At 32.3% G+C, this 21,506-nt stretch overlaps 2 protein-coding genes and 1 long non-coding RNA gene across 3 annotated transcripts; all 3 read right to left on the bottom strand.

Annotated features, from left to right (window-relative positions):
* On the bottom strand, positions 3,588-4,825 carry LOC109356479 (protein TRANSPARENT TESTA 1-like). The gene is made up of 2 exons (XM_019599794.1): positions 4,488-4,825; positions 3,588-4,134 (listed from the first exon to the last, which is right to left on the bottom strand). The coding sequence occupies exons 1-2, from the start codon at positions 4,812-4,814 to the stop codon at positions 3,748-3,750; spliced, it is 714 nt and encodes a 237-aa protein (XP_019455339.1). The 5' UTR covers positions 4,815-4,825; the 3' UTR covers positions 3,588-3,747.
* LOC109357414 (RNA-binding protein 38-like) lies at positions 7,821-13,253 on the bottom strand. Its single transcript, XM_019601370.1, has 6 exons — positions 12,578-13,253; positions 12,322-12,445; positions 12,117-12,219; positions 9,877-9,913; positions 9,507-9,765; positions 7,821-8,140 (listed from the first exon to the last, which is right to left on the bottom strand). The coding sequence occupies exons 1-6, from the start codon at positions 12,758-12,760 to the stop codon at positions 8,052-8,054; spliced, it is 795 nt and encodes a 264-aa protein (XP_019456915.1). The 5' UTR covers positions 12,761-13,253; the 3' UTR covers positions 7,821-8,051.
* Positions 10,328-12,110, bottom strand: LOC109357415. The gene is made up of 2 exons (XR_002108857.1): positions 11,948-12,110; positions 10,328-11,778 (listed from the first exon to the last, which is right to left on the bottom strand). It is a non-coding gene; the product is annotated as an uncharacterized LOC109357415 (long non-coding RNA).

The raw sequence follows: 21,506 nt of genomic DNA, 5'->3' as shown, positions 1-21,506 counted from the left end.
ACCGCGAACACCCCTAATTAAGGAGATCTACTAGAGAGAGGAGAAGTGCAATTCCTGATGATTATATTGCATTTCTTCAAGAACACGAGGATGGCATTGGGTTAACAGAAGATGATCCATTGAATCTTTAAAAAGTTCTAACTCTCAAAAGTGGATTGATGCCATGAAGGATGAGATGAAGTCTATGCATGATAATGACGTTTGAGATCTTGTCGAATTATCTGAAGGTGCGAAACCTATTGGTTGCAAATGGATATTTACAACCAAGAGGGATTCAAAGGGTAATATTGACAGATATAAAGCTCGTCTAGTAGCTAAAGGCTTCACTCAGAAAGAAGGCATTGATTATAAAGAAACCTTCTCTCCAATATCTTCGAAGGATTCTTTCAGAATAATATTGGCACTAATTGCTCAGTTTGATTTAGAGCTACATCAGATCGATGTTAAGACTGCGTTTCTTAATGGTGACATTAAGGAAACAATCCATATGGTGCAACTAGAAAACTTTGTGTCAGATGGCTCAAAGTCTATGGTATGCAAATTAAAGAAATTCATCTACGGGCTTAAACAAGCTTCTCGTCAATGGAATCACAAATTTCATCAAGTTATTACCTCGTATGGTTTTGAGGCAAATAAAGTTGAAGATTGTGTATACCATAAGTTTAGTGGGAGTAAATTTATCTTCCTGATATTATATGTCGATGATATACTGCTTGCTAGCAGTGATATGAGACTATTGCTAGCAGTGATATGATATATTTTCCGCTGCATGTTAAATCTTGATTTTGTAGAAAAAGTAATTATAATTTTTAAGTCAATTAATTCACCCTATCTTAATTGTATCATCGTTCTTACAAAAATTACCCATTCAAGTATTGTTAAAAGAATGAACAATATGAAGATGTATCAATAATTGAGCTCGATTGACAAATCTAGAAAACATGGACAAAACTTTGAACAAATTTGTTAAAATAATTGAGCTTTTGTTATAGGTTAGTTAATTTGGTTAGGGTAGTTAGTGTTTTCTTCCCGTTATATAGATGATTCAATGTAATTTTGGAATTCAATAATATTTTCTCATTCTTTCTTGTTCATCAAGAATCCCTCTGATATATGCCTACTACTATTTTAATATGGTATGAGAGCTAATTATTTTTCTTTGATTGATTGTTTCCGCTTATCATTCTTCAATTCCAAGATTCAACCTTATCACCCAATACATCATTTATCACCTTGCAGAGACCTTCAAACTTTTCATCAAGTTCTTCCAGTTGCTTCTTTTCATCTCCAGTCTCTTGAGTGGAAATAATGGTCTACTTCCAAATGAAAGTCCAAAGAATGTTCCACCATTTGCATCCACTGGCAATGCTACAATGTAGATTGATCGTGCTTCTGGTAAGATTGGTTCTTTGCAATAGTAATTTGTTTCTGAATGGATGACACTAAAGATGATGATACAAGATATCTCCCCCTGACCAAGATATCTTCTCTACATGTTCTTTGGTTCTATGACTCGGAACAATAGTTATGTTGTTTTAATATGATCAAAGCAATATGATGCTACTCCAAGAACTTGTTATCTTTGTCAAGAAGGGGAAGTCCAACAACTTCAAGAAGATAGGGAAGACCAAGAACAACATCAAGAAACAAGAATACCATGCAACACTGTGTGCCCAACCATGCACAGTGGCCGATCATCAAATTAAGGAAGCTATATCACATTCTTTCATCTATTACCCCCAATTATTTCTCATTTCTTTATTACTCTAGTTTCTTTACCCCTCTCTCTCTCATTAAACACATAATATTATAGTGTGTAATTTTTTCTCATTGAAGCAACATATAAGGATCAAGATTAATGTCCATCTCTTTTCTCTATTTCATCTGTTATGATTGGTTTGCTTATGTCAAATAGATGGTTAAGCATCAAATGAAATTGCTTCTGCCAAATGGTGGTTAAGCATCAGTATTGTTTCACGTTCAGATTTCAAGACTGGGAGACGAAGATTCGCTCACCAGCAAGAGGATGTATTAGAGTATATCATCGTATTCAACACGATTATTTCATGCTTGGAATGCTTGATACATTCCAGCTTGCGAGGAAATGTTAAAATAATTGAGCTTTTGTTATCGGTTAGTTAATTTGGTTAGGGTAGTTAATGTTTTCTTCCCGTTACATAAATGATTCAATGTAACTTTGGAATTCAATTCAATAATATTTTCTTATTCTTGTTGTTCATCAAGAATCTCTCTTATCCGTGCCTACTACCATTTTAACAAAATTCGTTGCCTTCTACCCAAGCCTTCGTCGATATCTCTGCTCGTATATCTCAGTTGCACCGCCATCTATGTTTATATCGCTCAACCACCTTAGCGAGCCGCCTCGCTTCACAATCGACGATGCAACACCAGCGCTCTCAGCCGTCGTCTTCAAACCCACTTATCAAAAATTGAAATTTTCTTAGAACCCAGAATCCAAAACCCTTTTATTTTATTTTCAATTTGAGTGTGATGTCACTGATGTGTTAAATTTGATTCTATAGCTATTATCCTTTACCGTATAGATTTGAGGTAGGGGTGAATAGTGTGGGGAAGTGGTGATAAATGGATAATAATCGAAGCCAGGTGGTGGAAGTGCTGCTATCGCACTTCCTATCCGACCAAAGTTTCTCTTTGACTGTATTCCATTTCCTTATAATCCAAGTTTTCATTCCAATCTCATCTTCCTTCTCATTATTACTTTCCTTTTCTGAACAATCAAACTCAACAGATTATTATTATTATTTTTGTATTGTTTAAATTAATAATCATAATATATATTTCAAACTCACGTATCTCCCTTTCTGATTTTTAATTCATGCTCCCCAACATTGCACTTTACTTGCTATTTTTCAATATAGCTTAGTTGGTATGGAAGTCTCAGAATTTAAACATTCTTGCACCTTAAAAATGAGTCACTCTCCTTAAATTGTCTTAAACGAAAACCAGTTAGACTCCAGTCAATTGAGCGAAAGTTAATTATTTGTGAGATTAAAATGGCCTCAAGTGCAATTATTTGAAGGAGATACAATGACCTCTAGATACACATAAGTTGAATATGTGCCGAGACACTGTCAGATCTACGCAAGTGTCTTTCATCAGTCGCAAGAGCAGAATGAAGAAGAAAGAGAGAGGGGAGAAAAAGATTTATGTAGAAAACTTGTTCAACTTATTTGAAAAAAAATGTAGGACCTATTTGAAATAAAAAACAACTTAGATGACCAGTATGGTAGTTTTGAAAAAAAAAACTACATTAGTGTTGAAGAAGTACAACTCCAATCCAAAGATATTTTTCTCATCCAATCACATATCAAAATCGACTTCACTTTAAACAATGTAAATAATGAAAACCCTAAAAGTGGAAAATATATACTTCAATTCCTTATAAGAAAAAAGAAGATTTTATCAAAAAGAATATATCAGTTTCATAAGCAATTCATTTATTTTGATTTTATGCCTAGAATTACAACGTCTTGAATATATCAGTTTCATAAGAATATACTCACTGAAGTATTAACAAATTTTCTATCTTGTCTCCCTCTTTTTGTCCCTTCAATTAAATGCTTAAAACTGAAGAAAAACTTTCTCCATATAAATTGACTTTAAATTCTCTCATTTAATATTTTCCTGTTATAAGCATTTAACTGAGGAGACAAGCAAGGCAAAAGCGTAGTAGATAGATTTCTTGTAACGAAGTGGTGCTAATTATTACATGGCATCAGAAGAAGAAAAAGGGCTATGACCAAAGCCAAAAGCTTTGATATGATCCTTAAGTGACCTCTTGTGTTTGAAATCAGAACCACAAATACAAAGCCAGCGTTTGCCGCAGTTTTTTTCATGGGTTCTCCAGTCACCTTTGACAGCCAAAGATTTCCCACACTTGCGACACGTGAAGGGCTTTATCCCATGCTTCCTTTTGTAGTGTGTTTGTAGTGTTCGAAAATCTTTCAGAGGCTTGGCCTTTGGGTGCTCTATGCTGTTCTTGCATCCGCTTGAGCAACAATAGCATGGAATGTCTAATAAAGGTCGTGGATGAGTTCTTTTCAGTGAGTCTGGTCCTCTTCGATATTGTGACCCATGTCCCCACATGTGCATCTGCCACCAAAATTGACCACAATTTTAGTAGTAAACATTCTAACATTGCTTTACATATATAAGATAAGAAACTATTGAAAAATAATTCAAAACAATATCATTAGAGTAATCATTCATGAAGATCAATCTATAAGCACGTTTCTTCTTCTTTTTTCCTATATTTTTAATGTGTATATACATAAAAAATAAAACACACAGCCATGTATATACATAATTGCGATTGTGATGATGCGAGCTCAGTTCAGTTAGGAGCGTGTGCCTTTTTTAAAATCTTGATCTCCAAATAAAATCAAACTTCAAACCAATACACTTCAGAAGAGTGGTAAATGAATGAAAATGGGAAAGAAGTGCACCTGAAGGTTGTTGTAGCGGTTGAAGGCTTTGAGGCAGATAGGACAAGAGAAATGGCTGAACCCTATGAGGATCTGCTCTTGAGTTGGTATCCAGTAATTGTTAGGAACTTGGCCTGATGAATTCACAACTTCATTATTATTGGTGTTGGAGACACTACTTGAATTATCAGGTAGCCCTATGTGTAGTGCCACTGTGACATCCTCATGAGCTTCACTATAGCATGTTCTAGGTTTTTGGTTCTGTAGTAAAACTTCTTCTTGTGGAGATGAACTACTACCAAGGAAGCTGCTTAGCAGAGGTAGAGGCTGAAGCTGATTTTGATTCATTTCAATATACAAAAAATGAAATTATTGATATGGTCTGCATGTGAATAAGGCAGGGTATAGTAGCTACATTATATATATCAGAGGGATACATACAAAGATCACATGTCATATAAAAAGTTACATTTTATTTTTAGAGTAAGTATACATTTCAGTTTCTCGTGTTTTTCGATCTTACTGGTTTGGTCCCTCAAAATTTAAAAAAACCTAAAATGATTTACAAAATTTTTAAATGTAAGTCAAATTAGTCATTTTTAGCATATTTTAAAACATTTGATAGGAACTAATTTGACTCAAGATTAATTTGGCTCACATATGAAATTTTTATTTATGCTCCAATATCTAATATCGTGTAAGGCATGAAATAGAGCAATTTATCATAGATTTTGTCAAATTATGGGGCATTAATAACGGCTGGATCCACAGGAGATAAAATTGGCAGCAAATAAAAGTTGGAAAAGAGAATGAGTGAAAGAAATTGTGTGATAGGTGGCCGGAGAATATTACAGTTGAATGAAAAGGGCTTTTGTTGAGGGTGTCATTATTTTCTCCTGTATATCCTCTTTGTTCATTTTTGGCTTAGATAGGATAAACCTTAAATTCTCTGGCCCATGTCCTCCAAACAGAGAAAGGTTACATACCAGTGGGTTTAATATTCATGGTAATGCATTTTACACTGTCAGACACATACGAGGTAAAATGGGTCTACTTAAGGTGAATTTCGTCTCCGTATATATAACAGTAAAATTCTAACTAATGAGGTGATCAGTAAATAAGGTGAGCTCATATTTTTTTTATTCGTTAGTATTTATTGTAGGCGAGACTCAAATTCACGATCTTCTTTCCTCCATCCCTAACTATTAAACAATCATATAACTTATTTTTTTATTTTTTAAATTTGCTATAGATAACGCTCTAACTTACAAAATCCTTTAGTGTATTCTTTAAATTCGTTCATGGATTCACCCAAACTATCAAAGTCCTCGTATAGAACTGATATTAATTGCAGTTGTAGGCAGAATCTATATACCAAGTAATATGTAAGAGTACAAGGAAAGAGCAAAAAGAATATATTATATTGATATGACATGCTACTATTTTTTGGGTGGAGATGTGACAAACTACTGAAAGTATATATGAAAATTATGACTACTTTTATTTTGAAAGTATATCTGAAAATCATGACTATTTTTATTTTGAAAGTATTATGTAATTTTCTTAACTACAAAGATATTAGAAGGGATTAACTACAAAGATGTAATGCCACGGTATCATTTTAAGACAAATCAACAAAATTAGTGAAGCACTAATACAAACTACATATAGCATATTACTACAAAATCTTAAAAGCTTGTGGGGACAATTTCCCCCTATTCTTTTAAATTTGGTCCTTTCTCGTCCTAACCACCTACTAAATCAAATCCCCTTAATTGAAAGCAAATCTAATAATATCAAAACTATGATCCTTTTAAAGCAACTACATGAGTTTCTGAAAACTTGGCTCTAGTGGATGAGCTCTTTCTTAAAAAGGATTACTTCTTTGGATAAAGAAAAGATTACATCTTATCATCCCTAACACACTAAACCTGCAAAATCTAGTAACATAAAGTGAATTACATAACATAATAATGAGCTTAACATGGCTGCCATGTAAATTCCTCGGACGGTTTGAATCACAATGCTCACATTCCATCTTATCTTTAAATTTATATGACAAAATCTTGGACTATTATTACACATTGTTTGGACTCTTTTGAATGGAAAAATCTTGAGTAGGGATGCAAAATCTATATGCATATGGGAATTCGTGTGAGCACTGCTTCATTCGGGGTCTCAAATTTGGAAAATTTTCTCCTGCAGGACGTGGATTTATCCACCACCCTGCAGACACTCTATTTTTTAAAATTACTAAATTGGCCTTGTTAATTATATCATATCCCTATATGTATTAATATTTTATGGAAATGACATATTTTCCTGCAACTCTTCTTATATTATAAGTAAAATAATATGTATTATAAATTGGTATTTTTGTTGTTGTTAATAATTAGTTTACATGTGACATATATCGTTTTCTTATAGATAGACTCATTTTATTTTAGAAAAGCATGGAAGCTACATGAACTTTATGTCTTTTGTAAATAGACATTACAAACTATTTCTTTTTTCCTAATTGCCTCTGAATATTTATTTGGCTGTTTAATTGGATGCTCCATAAAGATAATGTTAAATTAGTGACCATTAAGAAAACTTACAATTGTAGCAATCAACTTTAGAATTATTAAGAGAAGACAATAGAGTAATATTGAATATAAAAAGTTAAAATTAGATAAAGATGATATGCACATAAGTGAGAATTTTTTTATTGTTATTATTTTAAAATTATATGTACGTAGGGACTAATTTCATAAATAGCTAAAACTTAAAGAGTAATTATGAAGGAAAAAAAATAGTTCTCAATATCTACTTGTAAAAGAGATAAAGTTTAAAGACGAAATTGATTTTTATTCCATTAGATTCACTAACTCGTTCCAGTATCTAAACCACTTGGTCCATCATTAGTATAAGGCCCATTCTTATTGCATGAGATGCAAAGGCCCATTCTAGTTTCTTACTTTCTTAGTTACGATTGCAAATATTGCTTAGACCAATATATATTTAGCGTTTCTGCTTTTCTGTAGGTAAAGAAATTATCAATTTTACTCATTAACACTAATTACAGAATATAACTAACTGGCTCCATAAAAAGCTGATCTGGTTATTTTCAGATTTGGCTTTAAATTGCAACTGTAGGCACATTTGTAAGATGGTGAAAATGCTAGACAATTACCAAAAACTAGAGCTAATATGGTATCAATTATGAGCAAGTTGTCATTGCAAAAATAAAATAAAATAACGGTTGTTCATACATGCTAGTTTGGCAGGTTATACCAAAATATTTGAAAAAGGAAATATAATTAATTATTAAAATCGATTAAAGTGAAAATCCGTGAAGACAAAGAAAGTAGATTGAAGAAAATCTCCAACGAGAAAAAAAGTTGATTAGTCCAACATTCGAATGCCATAATAATGGAGAACGCAAGTAAACTGCTGCGAACCATTATTGGCTAAAGCTATAGCATGTGGACAAAAAAAAATGAAGATATAAATGTGGAAAAAAGATCAAGAATTTATGCGATGATGAAATATAATTTGAAGATTATACAATTGAAACTTAGCAGGTATATTTATTTATTAGCTTTAGCTCATCCCTTGGGTATTTGAACTCTCTGAAGTTATAACTACTCCAGATGCTGTCTCAGAAGAGTTACGTTGCTGAGTCTGTGAATCTGATTAGGATAAACCATAAGGAATAATAATCACATTGTGTTAGACATTGAAATCATAAAGAGTGCATATTAATCATAATTAACTAATCTCGTGCATTAAGCTTATTGAACCAATATATGTCAGATGCAAAATTTGGAAGTAATACGCTAAAATTCGCATTTAATAATGCATATTTAATATTGTTTATGTATAGAACGTTGTTAAATGATAAGCGCAATAAAATTAACATTGATCGGTGAATCAAGCGTTGTTGAATTTTTACTTTCTATCGCACACACTTAAGGGAGCATTGTAGAATATGGGTATTCAATAGCGCTGGCTCAAGTGAGCATTGTAAAATCTATGCTTTCTACAATGCTTATAAAATGCTACTAAATAACAATTATAAACACTATTGTTTTGCAATTCTAACTTAACAGAAATGAAAAATGAAAATGCCAAAAAATCAGTACCTATGTGAAAATAGATATGGACAGTAAACTTCTGACTTTTACTCATATTTGATAAAATATAAATACAACATTAAACTCACTTTCATAAGGCACTAGTATACAAAACTTGTAGAGAGTGAAGTACAAGTGAGCTGTAATCTATTTACAACCGTGTTATAAAGTAGTATAACATCAATAACAAATAGTTCTCATTCAATTCTTTTCTCTTTCGCAAATTAGTTTAGAAAGAAAGTTTTGAAATTAGTATTGATCTAGCTGAAGTTGCACTCACATGTTCAAAAATTAAAACTTAGAGCAACGGTATAGTGTCTACGAGTACTCATATTAGGAGTTTCAATTGTGAAGTTTTTAAGAAGTTTTATCATGTCACTTAGCTTATTATTGTGTGGGAGATGTTCCTAGAAGGACCTCATTCCCATTAGGTTCATGATTGAAGTGTTTGAATGCGTGTGGATGCTCTAACATAACAAGAAATGTGGGCCAATGCATGAATGCAAGACCATTTGACCGAACCTGTTAAAGAATTAACCACCAACAATTCCTACTGAAAACCACATGCATTCACTGTTACTTTAAATGATGACCCTCTCTCCCGCTCTGTCACGACTTTCTTACACATTGACCCATTATACGGTCCATGGCAAAAACCAAGACAGCTCATTCACATGGGGGCTGGGTTTCCCTTGTGGACCCCATAGCCACATGTTTTACAGCCAAATCATAATATATATTGTGTCAGTAAGTGCATCATAATCCATAAATCCCTCTCTACACCTCTCTCTTTCACTCACTTTCTCTGTGCAGCCATGTGTTTGTGTTTAAAATATCAGATATACAAAATCTATATAACATAAAGTATAGGATCATTAAGAAAAAAATAAGTGCAAAGGGTAAACTAAATTAAATTAATTACCACTAGTTGAAGGATGGATTTGCCTTGTTGCTGGTTGATAAGGTGGTCGAAATGCAGAAGAGCCTTCAATAGGTGAAGTAGGGTAGTATATATAGGATAACCCAGCTGGTACACGATGTGCTTGGGGTGTAGAAAATGTAGCCCTAGGTGGTTGCACAGAATAACCATAGTAATATGGAGAAGCCATGGTTGAAGATGATGGTGCATAAAGATTTTGATAGTATTGTGCTTGCTGAATCTGTGGGTTGTACATGGTGGCCTGTTTGTTCATACAATTATTAAGCTGATTAATTATTATGCAACTTTTCTCTGTTGAAAATAATCACTTTTGTTTAATTGATTAGAGGGAGATAGAGAAAGAGAAGCTTACTTGGTGGTACCCATAATCAGGAGTGTAGGTAGGGTAGCTGCAAATGGAGTTGAAAGGAATTTAATTAGTTAGAAAAAGTGGAAAGAAATACGTTAAATGCAGTAGTGCATTTTCTTCTTTCAGAAGCAATTGCTCAAAGTGGCAGGGTTCTCTTGTTGTGGACTGGTACTGAACTTAATATGTTAGGTTTTTCAGTAAATCCAGAGAGGACAGAACCCATTAATTAGCATCAGTGGCCTTGGTTGTGGTGTGGGGTTCCATATAGAAGTAACTTTTATATATGTATAGTGAGAGTTAGTATTGTAGTTTCCCACAAAAAAAAGTTTAGTAACTTAGTATTCTTGTGTGTGCTCTAGTATGATATGCATTGTCACTATGATTGAATTAGTTATTATTGCTAACTTCAGTGATAGCCACCTTTTGTTACTTAGGTATTATTAATATTTTTTAAGGGGGGGACTGAAAAAATGCATATTAAAGATTAGTCAAGGTGGCATAAAAAATATATTGAACATTTTTCATGTACATACAAGTATGAAATCTCATGGGAACTTAGTAGAGTTATATGAAAACCATGTGCTACTCTCAATTAAGTCATTCAAATTCTGGTGATCTAAATAATTACTAGGAGTACTAAGCTTAAGAGAAGTTTCTGTGCAATTCATGAAATTGAACAACTCGTTCAGAATCATCATACATTTATATTTAATTTTGCTTTAGGGTAAAGAAGAGACAAAAAAATATTGTAAAGTTTCATAGAGTAAATATAGAAAGTTATCAAAGAAAAGATAATATCATATTCTAATGAATGGGACTAACATTCAGAAAATGTATCAATTTTTTATTTGAAAATAGGAGAAGAAGATCTTGAAACACATGAAAAAAGGGGACAAACATACACAATACCTGATAAATTGAAAGAAATAGTCAAACATAGAAATGGCCTTATCTTTTATACTTCTTTGTGTTCGCTAGTTTTCCGCTATTCAATTGTTTGCAAAGCTAAATTTTGAACACAGTGCTAGGGCAAAAGGTGTGAGAAATGTTGATGTAAGAGTAATTTCAACTTCGAATTTTTTAATATGTTCATCATTTTCTTTGTTGGGTAATTTTTTAATTTACCAAACAAGTATAAACAGTTTTCACTACTCATAAGACAACAATAACTTCGCTGGTGAGAAAATGACTTGATGGTACAGAACATGCAAAAGTGCCGCGAGATGAGGGATTTTATCATGTACTACAAGATTATAAATCAAATTAATAGATGCAGGACCACTATGACACAAGTATACTTCCATGCTTACCATGGATTACTATACATATCTCTTGATCTGCAACAGTTATTATGAAATATATACTTTAGTAAAAATAATATTTTTGATTGAGTGGTTGACCTCGAATCAACAATAAATGTTACCCCCTCCCAATCTTCTTTACCTTTCTTCATCTCTTTATATTAATCACTGAACGATGTTATTTATACCCCACATTTCTACCCCATATTACTACCTTAGGTCCAGGGGGAAAGAATACAAAGGAATTCATTTTTCTTTTATTTTCTATTTTTTTAGAAAATAATAGTATACAAGACTGTACCGTAGATGTAGGGTGTAAGAATAACATTTTATTATAATTTAAAAAGTGTTACCATGTTCTTTCACATCTGCATAGGTAACAAATAAGATGCAAATTAGTTCATCTGCATATCAGATTGGAGGATCCGGTTCCTCAAAAATGAATTGATCAGCTTAATGATGATTATTATTTAAGAAAAAGCAAAATCTGAGGATGAGAAAATGCACATAATGATTAATGACAAATTAAAATTTTCATCATTCTGTAATATTACTATGATTATAATGATATGATATTGATATATAAGGATGGTGACATGGAGACCTGGACAAGGTTCAATGTTCTTAATCGTGTTCCATTATCTGTCTTGGACCAATCACATGTTGCGATAGGAATAAAAAGAAATATTTTAAAAATAAAAAATAAGATTGTAATTGGTTTGATACATGAAATGAAACACCATTTAGGACAAATGATTTTTGTCCATGGAGACCTATTGTTATTGGATGGGAGCAGTCAAGCGACATATGTAGACAGCAATATGTGCTTCTATATGCAATTCTCTCAATAAATAGGGTCATGGACCAGTTCCAGTTCCTTTGACTGTGAGTACCATAGGTAATAAATGGCCACAGTAAATAAACATAGCTAACTCAACTTACCCATATGGTTGTGGGTACATTAGTGGTTGTGGTGGTGCCAGTGGCGGTGGTCCTGCTGCCGGAACACCACTATATGATGCTGCACCTTGAAATGTCCCTCTTCCTGCATTATTTGTTTAACAGGAAAGTATGTAAATATTTTATAATGAGCCAGTTTCAAACATTATAGCATATAATATATTAAAGAAAGTGAAAATTTGAGTACCTCTTGGTGGTGATGGTCTAGGCCTTCCTAGAGAAGCAATGTTACAATTCGCTCTTCTTCCATCTATTACTGGGTTTGGATCAGCACAAGCCCTTCTAGCTGATTCTGGATCACGGAATGTAACCTATTCATACAATATAATAAGTGTATCAAACAATGTACTATAGAAAAGGATCTAATAAAAAGGTTAATTTGCAATGAAATAAAACTAAGGTTGTCATTTTAAGGTGGAGAAAAAGAGAGAGAGGAAACATACGAATCCGTAGCCTTTAGATTTTCCTGTGTTCTTATCAGTAATAATGACAGCTTCGAGAATGTCTCCAAACTGCTCAAAATATTTGCGAAGTTCTTCAGTTGGAGTCTCCCAAGCTAGTCCTCCAACAAAGACTTTGGTGAACGTTGTGTCTCCAAACTGCGATCGATAATGTGGGTAAGCCATGGAATCAAATGAAGAAGAAATGAGTGTACTTGTAGTTTATGCATGAATGTAACTCATTCAATCCTCTTTTCTCTCTACTTTTGCCATTCTATTATAGTTTCTGGTTTCTTCTATTCTCTGCTAGCTCTACTATATGTGTGGTTTTTGAGACCCAAACATTCAACAACAACTCTAACTCTCTTTTTTCTCACAACAGGAGAATCATTGAATTTGAAGAGGGTCAGAGAAAGAGAAGTGGGTATGGTTTATGATGATGTGGTATCGTTATTATTTGATGGTTGTTGTTTGGAACAGGTGTTCAGTTGGTTAATTAAAACAAAAAAACATATGAGAATGCCAAAAAAATGAAAGTTATTTTATTATAAAAAGGGAAAAGAAAAAGAGAAAAGGGTGGTCTAACTAAGAGAGAGAAAGAGAAATCTGACAGCTACAAACTCTAATTTGCTGGCTCAACTGCTGAAGAGTCCTTCTCTCTTAGGAAGATGGGCTGGAATGGGCTTTCTAGTAAGGAAAATGTTTTTCTTTACACCCTACATGTTTTGTGTAGGATCTTGTTTGTATATAGGTAGAGTGTATAAACTAATAAGATGTTGGTCTAATTGTTTAAGGTAGTATTGTGAGAATTGGACCGGACTAGACGGTCCGACTGTTGACCGGACTTGAAAATGATTTTGGCTTGCAGTCTTAACCGAATCAGAGTTGGATCGCTTTGAACCGGGAAACTCCGGCCCGACTATATTAAACCCGGTTCAACCAGAATAACCCGGAAAGTAAACTGGATAATTCACTTAAAATTTAAAAAATAGAACAATACTTTATTTTTTTTTTGTTTTAGTCTAATCCAAAAAAAAAGATAGAGAAATGTTACTTTAATATAATTATACAAAGTTTACCATTTATATATAATTATATAAAAAATCATCTGGTCCGACCGAACGGTTTAACCGTTTAAACCTAATACGAGATCTCTTCTGATTTGACGTCCGACCCGAGTTTCATAACATTGGTTTAAGGCTCAATTAGATTCTTAGGATGATCAAAATATCAATAGTCGATTCTTGTGAGCAACATGTGTTGGGAAGGGCAGCCACACACCCCAAAAACGATTAGTTTCTTACCAAAAAAGGGTAAATATATCCTTAATAGTAGAAAAAATATAGAGTGTATGAAGATTATAGCTTTCAAAATGGGACATCCACTTTCAGCTCCGGTTAGTGATTGAACTAGATTAAGATAGCCCAAAGCTTAAATAGGTGGATAATTAAATGTTGAAGGATCATGGTTAATTGTTTTTCACACATTATTGGGTGAAGTTTTCCTTTTCCTAAACTTGTTTAGGTCAAAATGATATCTGTCTACTCACACTTATATTTCATTGCCCAAAGTCCATTCGTTTTATCAACTCTAATCTAGACATTATTAACTCTAATTTAGATATTATTTGCCTGCAAAGGAAATATTTGAAAAATTCTTCTACTAAAGACTGTTTGTCAAGCAATAGTGATTGTCAAATGTTTTCATGAATTAAACTGCATGCTTAAAAATTAGTTATTTATCAAGAATTTGGTATATTGTTGGTGGTAGGATTTCTGTATATTTAAAAAAAACTATATTTTAGTGATCATTGTCTAACATTTTATTTAAATTATGGTAAAATTTTAAAAAATATGAGATGCAACATTAGAAAAATACCTAAAGAGGTATTATCAAAATCATATTTTGATTCATAAAATAGTCTTATAATGATATCAGGTTACAACTGGGTTACTATCTCACTTGATGTGTGTCCTCCCTGTCTCTGCATTAATATACTCTCCAACCATCCAATCAAAATTTCACTTTGACTCAAACTAGTCCCATTTTTTGTTTGTCCTTGTGTTCTTCTCTCATAGGTTTCCCTTATCTAACTTCTCATTTTCTGTAACACATTGCATAGCCACAGGCACAAAGCTTTGTTAATATTTTAAACAAGGATTATTATTTTTAGTGTATGTCGCTAGTTTACTGCTACATTAGCAAACAAATGCATATTAGCAAAAAAAAATGGGTTTTCCAACAACAAAAGATACCTTCTGATCAATAATCAGATGTCTCTTTTTACATGAAAAGAAGAAATTTCATATAATTGATAAGAAGGTGTGCGTGCTGTGATTGGCAGCTTTTGTTTTCAAATACAAGATGAACTGAAATTTTTATGCAGTCCACTTCTTTCCAAGGCGTTTGTTGCAGCATAAATTATATACAAATGTAAAATCTATAAAGTAAAAAACACTACTAACTAATGTTGAATTTGACCACTATAATTTTCTCTTCCATGACTTTTGTTGGTTAATCATATTTTATTATAGACACATGTGCTAGGGTAATTAGCTGGACCAATCATAGTTACACATTTTATCTTTATGTTGGACATAAGTATATCCCGGATAAAGATCACATGTTATATCTCATTTCTTGTCCTGCAACAATCAGAATGTTTCTAAATGAATAAAATGAAATTTTTAAAAATAAAATGTAATAAAAGTAACATTCTGTTTGGTTCATGATAGAAAATAAAATATAATTTGAGACAGATGTCCACATTACCACATATCCACTAATCATATGGCATTACAGAACAAATCAACTGAAATAAAAGGAGCAGTTACATAATGAGAATATATTTTATTTTTTTTGTACTTGGTTAATCTTTTCTTGTTATATTTTTATAATTGAAACTTTGATTGTTGATTAGAGCAGATAAGAAATCATGTGAAAGGAACCAATTGGGTGACTAGGATGAATACAAAATTAAAAACTGTTATGAGTTATGTAGATCAATCACCATCATATCATTCTGTTACCAATCGTGACACTAACAAATGTGTTAATGTGAAGCTAACATCCCTCTTATTTTAATATTATTATTAACATAATAATGTCCACAAATCAAAAAGAATAAGAACCACTAAGTCTCCTCTTCTGGCACCTAATTAATTAGTAAGACTTTCTCATGTTAAGATTATTTTTATGCACAAGTCTTAGTTCGATTATACATGTTTAGCACTCCCATTTTGTTCTAGAGCTTGGCTTTAATCATCATATATAACTTTCTATATGACTTTTTGCTAGTGACCCAACTATGAGACACACCCACACACACATAAGCATGACAACAAACAAATAATCAATCAAGTTTAACCCAATTAATAGAAAGTTAATTCCTTCAATTAGAGGTTTGATCGTTTGAAATAAACTTAATTGCTAAAAGTAAGTGATTTTATTAATTTCTAAGCCTTCAAAATAATTGATCTTCAATTATTGACCAAGAGATACATCCTAATACACATAAAATAAGAGCAAATTATATTGACATTTCTTAACATTTAGTGAAATTATACATTATACTCATCTTTAATTTTTTAACACTGACGCAAATCACATTTAATAAGTAATAACTATATTAACATTAGAAGAGAAGAATGTAATATTTAAGAATATTGTATGACAAATATAATTAAGCTAGAGTTCAACATTATGTGAAGAAAGATAAAGCGAAAGAAAGAAAGAGGCAGAAGAAGTCATGATCTAGGTTGTTGCCAGCGTTAGGGAGGAGGAGACAGCTATAAGGAGGCTATGGTTTTGGAATGAAGATCACATATCTATGTTGATATCTCTATTTGTATCTCAATCCAATTAAAATATATAATTTAATTGAAAAAAAAAATTAAATACATAAATTAATATTTTATATTATTTAATATATTTCTATTAAATAAGGACATAAAAGACATAATCATCTTCTGGTAGAGAATTCTTGTTGATGGTTTTGATGTTAAAATAAAATCCTGCAAAAACAAACGAGTCCGTGAACTGGCAGAGTCCTCTCCACGTGGGGTCCTATCAGTGAGTAGAAGAAACTATGAGCTGGATTTCCATCTTTTACACTCAATAAATTTTAGGACTAACATTCACCATTATTATATTATAAAAAGTGTAGTACTTAATATTAGTATAAAAATTTATATATATAGTGTATTATTACTATTAATTGTATTATAAGTTAATAATATTTTGCATATGAATAATATGATGTATTCATAATATAAAAAGTCGAATATTATCGATACATTCTTATTTTTCTCTTATATTATTACATGACTACCAACCAGGCCCTTCATCAACCCAACATATCCACCAATCAATGCCCATTTAAAGCTGTACTATCCCCTTATGCCCTTCATGTTCTTTTCTTCCTTATTGACTTCCACTTTAGGGACTCACATTTCATTTCTTCACTCTCTTAACCAAGTTTCTTCTTTTGGCTAGTGACCTCCATCACTTCTTGTTTGATTAAAAAGGTGTAGATAGTGAAATTCATGTTATATTGTTCTCATATTTTCTTTCTTAATATTTTCACTCTCATTTTGGCTAATGCTATTATTCAAACTTGTTACCTTTTTCTTACAAACTAGGATATCTAATCAGCCAAACATAGTTTGTCATAATGTCTAACAATTGATTACCCATGATTTCGTTTCAATCAATGGCGTAAGGGTGGGAAGCTATAGTGCTCCTAGTAATTATTGCAATTCTAAGATCTAACTAACAAGTTTAGAAATTAGAGAGGAGTTATAATTATTGCAAAAGGGTTTGGTGCACAAACCAATTCACCATTGTCCCAAACTTGTAACATTTATAAGTGTAGTGACTTCTATACTGCTACAACAACAGCATCTTTAAGCAATAATTAAAAAGAATAGCAGGGGCATGCAGATTCTTTTGATGGTGCCTCAACCTCATTTTACCTATGAACAATAAATTTACAGGAACTATATATTAATGAAATGGAACAGTGAAAAGCTACAATTTTTTTTAATTAGTCCTAGTTCTTTTGGCAGAATAAAAGTAAAAGAAAAAGAAACAAAAGCTTGAATTATTGAGGCATCATGGACATTACATTATCACCTTACAATCCCAATGGCTTTTAGCCCTAGTCCCTAAGAGATCATGTATTATCTTTCTATATGAAAAAAGGATAAGGAAGAAAAAGACTGTCATTTCTTTTCATATATACTTTGATACAGTTGTTCTTCATTGAGGATGAGTTGATGATGTGGTTACAGATCAATTTATTTGTTCTTGGTTTGTTTCGCAGCATCCAACAGAACTCTGGTTCTTTGATCAAAATATGATTTATATGCAAGTTTATATTATATATAAGCACTAATAATTTGTGACAGTTAAAAGAAGAGCCTAGAGGGTAGATGATGAAATTTGGCTTACTTGTGAGGAGGGTATATAATTTGGAAGTGAAATATTGAAGGGTTACATTCAAGCTAAGGAGGGCCTTGTCTCACCCAATATCAACTCAATTTATTGGTCATAGTCTCTGGCAATTCTGATCATAATTGAACAACCTTATTTGGTTGTAATTTAGTTTGTCTATGGATTTCTTCTTACAGAATTTGAATTGAAAAATTAGTCTCGATCAATTTTAAAATTAAGTTCAAAAGTGATAAGACTCGGCCAAAACTATACTTGAAAAATTAGATTTACTCATGACTTCTGCTTATATATATTTGTTCAATAATATAATGTAATAATATTCTTTTGATAAAAAATAAATAATGTATTTGAGTGCAATAACATATCTACTAATATAATTTCATATTCTTAATAATGTTTTTTTATTTATTTTTCTATTTATTTAGAATATTCTTACACAAATGATTTATTTACATATTATTTCATATATCATTAATTATATTCTCTAACATTTGACCATGTAAGTTAGTTTTGAAATATCTATATCTAGATATATATTTATATATATCATTTTATATATTAAATTAAATATCCATAATAATTAACAATATTGAGAGGACTTGGAATATATTATATTTATTTAGGTCTACAATTAGATTTTTATTCAAAAGCTACTCTGATCAACATTTAGGATAAAAATTAATTCAATCAATATTTAGGATTAGACAAAATAAGCATTACCTGATTCATCAAAAGTCATGCTAACCCTTAATATCAACTGAACTTAATAGAAATGGTTGAGTAAAAAATGTCTAATGCCTGTAATTTTGGGCCTATCCCCTCTCCTCTATCCCTTACATTAGTCTTTGTAGATGAGGGAAATGGGTCTGCCCCATCCTTAGGTTCTGTGAAGTTTCATTTTCTCAAAAAGAAATATTCTCTGAATTTTAAACGGTTTTCTTTGGGCATTTGCTCCGTAGTAGGTAAGAAAAAGACTATACCCAAAATTAAAGTGACTTCGTCGATTCCAAAAATGATTGCAGGGCTTGTTGCACATGCCTAGTGGGTCACATTCTTCTTGGGCTAAAAGCCTAGACCCCTAATAAGAGAAAGCGAAACAAAGAATTACAGATTTAACTATAGCATGTAATTTACATAATATAATGAAGCATAACATCAACGGGGTGGTGGCGCAGTTGGCTAGCGCGTAGGTCTCATAGCTTCTGAGTCATCCTGAGGTCGAGAGTTCGAGCCTCTCTCACCCCAATCCTTGTTTTATTAATTTGTGGAAGGTTCACTTCACTTATAATTGTCCCAGATTCTCCACCTATTTCTACTGACTAAGCTTTTAAGAAGTCAACTTCATATTCCCATTCTCGTAGTACATGTAAAATGGCAGCAAGTTTTTAGCATCTGCATCCATATTTGCACACTGTTTTAAATCACACTATACTTGAATAAATCAAGGGTAATCTATAATTTTTGGAGAACAGTCTTATAATTAGGAGAGTCAGTTGGAGTTCATATTTTTTGAAGGAAATTATGAAAATTTTAGTTTATTTATTTATTTGCTTAAGTTTAATAAATGAGAATTTATTCTCATGGGTAGTCTAAGGATTTAATTTTGTCTAAGGATTTAATTTTGTCTTAGGAGTTATTTTATTTAAATGTTCAAGTGTTTATTTTCAACCATTCATGTAATATGGGTTGGGAAATTAATTGAAGAAGATCATGTGGAAATAAAAATCTGAAATTCAGCATGTTTGATTTATGAAAATTAATCTCATATTCTTGCATAGAGATAATGTGAAGATTAAGTTGATTTAATCATCACAATTCAGCCTGCCACAAGTCAAATTTAATTTGGTAACCTTTGACATTGGAGATCAAACAAAAACGTGGAGACCAAGTCAAGCAAGCAATTTCAACTCAACCAACCTAATTTGATGCACATAATCAGTTAGGATCTTATTTATATGATTAATTAGGAATTTTATTTTGTTTATTAGAAGATAATTAGGATTATATCTTATCTTTATTTAGCAAGGCATATGGCCTATTTAAATTTTATTTGATCATTAATAAAAGTTTGTTTTTGAGAAAAATTGTATTGAATTCCTAAAGTTGAGCCAAAGCTCCTTAATTCGAACATATCATGATCCTTATTCTTATGGTGTTCTAAGACCCATCACCTGTGATGAATATCATTGACTTATCAAGCTCTTGAGCTTGTGGCGTCTCCATCTTCATATCTTTTCCATCTTTCCCCACAAATCTATCTTAAAATTGACCTACAAATCTCTATCAATACAAAAACTGAATTCTGATTTATGAAGCTCTTAATTTCAAGCTAAAATGGTCCTACAAACAAAGGCATTCTCTAGAGGTTGTCATAAAGTGGTCATCAGAGCTAGTTTTAGCTTGAAACTGAAGTCATGGTTGACGAGGACAACCAAAGGACAAACATCTTCCATTCTAGGTGTTTGGTCCAAAGAAAGGTCTGTTTATTAAGTATTGATGGTGGGGTTGTACCAACATGGTTAGTTCAAGGTTAGTTTCAAAACTAAACAACATCTCACTCCTTACCAACCACAATGGTTAAGTGAGATTGGGGAGATTATTGTGAACCAGCAAGTGGAGGTTCCCTTTTCAATATGGAGATACGAAGATGTAGTTCTTTGTGATGTGGTTCACATGGAGACCAACCATATACGTTTGGGTTGCCTATGACAAATGGACAAGAGAACCAGCCATGACGGATTCTCAAACAAGTACACCTTTTTTCACCAAAACTGAAGGATGGTGTTATGTCCCTTATCTCCTGCACAAATGATTGAGGATCAAAGGTCTTTGAAAAATAAAATTGCAGAGGAGAGAAAGAAATATTTGTGCAAAATTGAGAGTGAAAATAAAACTGAGGAGAAAATAATCTTTGGAAAAAAGAGGAAGATTAGTGAAGATGAGGGAAATTTCCCTACAAAAAAAGTAAGGTTGAGAATATTTTGGTTCCAAAGTAGCCCTACCCCAACTCCAGGGTAAAGAATTTTTTTTACTACTAACAAGTCTTTGCCTAGTTTTATTCACGAGATTTTGCAAGACTTTGGAGTGATCCTTATTAAAGAAGAAGCACCTATTCATCCACACTTTTTGGAGGCTGACTTTTACATTGGGCAAGTTGTTCATATGGATGTGATTAGGACAAGCCTTGATGACTCAACTCTTATGGAATTTTCTAAGGATGAACGTTTCCTCACAAAATTAATTTTTGGTGCATGTGTTATTGCTGGACTATTCATCAAGGGTATAACCAATGATGAATATATCAAGAATTGGTTCAAACAATTCAAAAAGATGGTCTTTGATCGAGGAGGTGATGTTACCTCAAATTTGGGGAGAAATTATTTTCAATAAGGAGGGTATGGTGTAAATCAAGGGGACAACTTATGATTTGTGGAGGAGAATCTTACAATTAGGAGAGTCACTTGGAGTTCATATTCTT

Source organism: Lupinus angustifolius, chromosome LG09 (assembly GCF_001865875.1).
Source record: "Lupinus angustifolius cultivar Tanjil chromosome LG09, LupAngTanjil_v1.0, whole genome shotgun sequence".
Classification (NCBI taxonomy): Eukaryota; Viridiplantae; Streptophyta; class Magnoliopsida; order Fabales; family Fabaceae; genus Lupinus; species Lupinus angustifolius.
The sequence above is the reverse complement of the archived record's forward strand: the minus strand, read 5'-3'. Positions and strand labels throughout refer to the sequence as shown.

Bases quoted from the DNA above. Each gene is read 5' to 3' on its own strand.
- LOC109356479 (XM_019599794.1), bottom strand. From the start codon at position 4,814: ATGAATCAAAATCAGCTTCAGCCTCTACCTCTGCTAAGCAGCTTCCTT. The intron at 4,135-4,487 runs GTGCACTTCTTT...TTTTGGTGGCAG, and splicing joins ACCGCTACAACAACCTTCAG to ATGCACATGTGGGGACATGG.
- LOC109357414 (XM_019601370.1), bottom strand. From the start codon at position 12,760: ATGGCTTACCCACATTATCGATCGCAGTTTGGAGACACAACGTTCACC. The intron at 12,220-12,321 runs GTACTCAAATTT...CAAATAATGCAG, and splicing joins TAGACCATCACCACCAAGAG to GAAGAGGGACATTTCAAGGT. The intron at 9,914-12,116 runs GTAAGTTGAGTT...CTCCATTTGCAG, and splicing joins ATGTACCCACAACCATATGG to CTACCCTACCTACACTCCTG.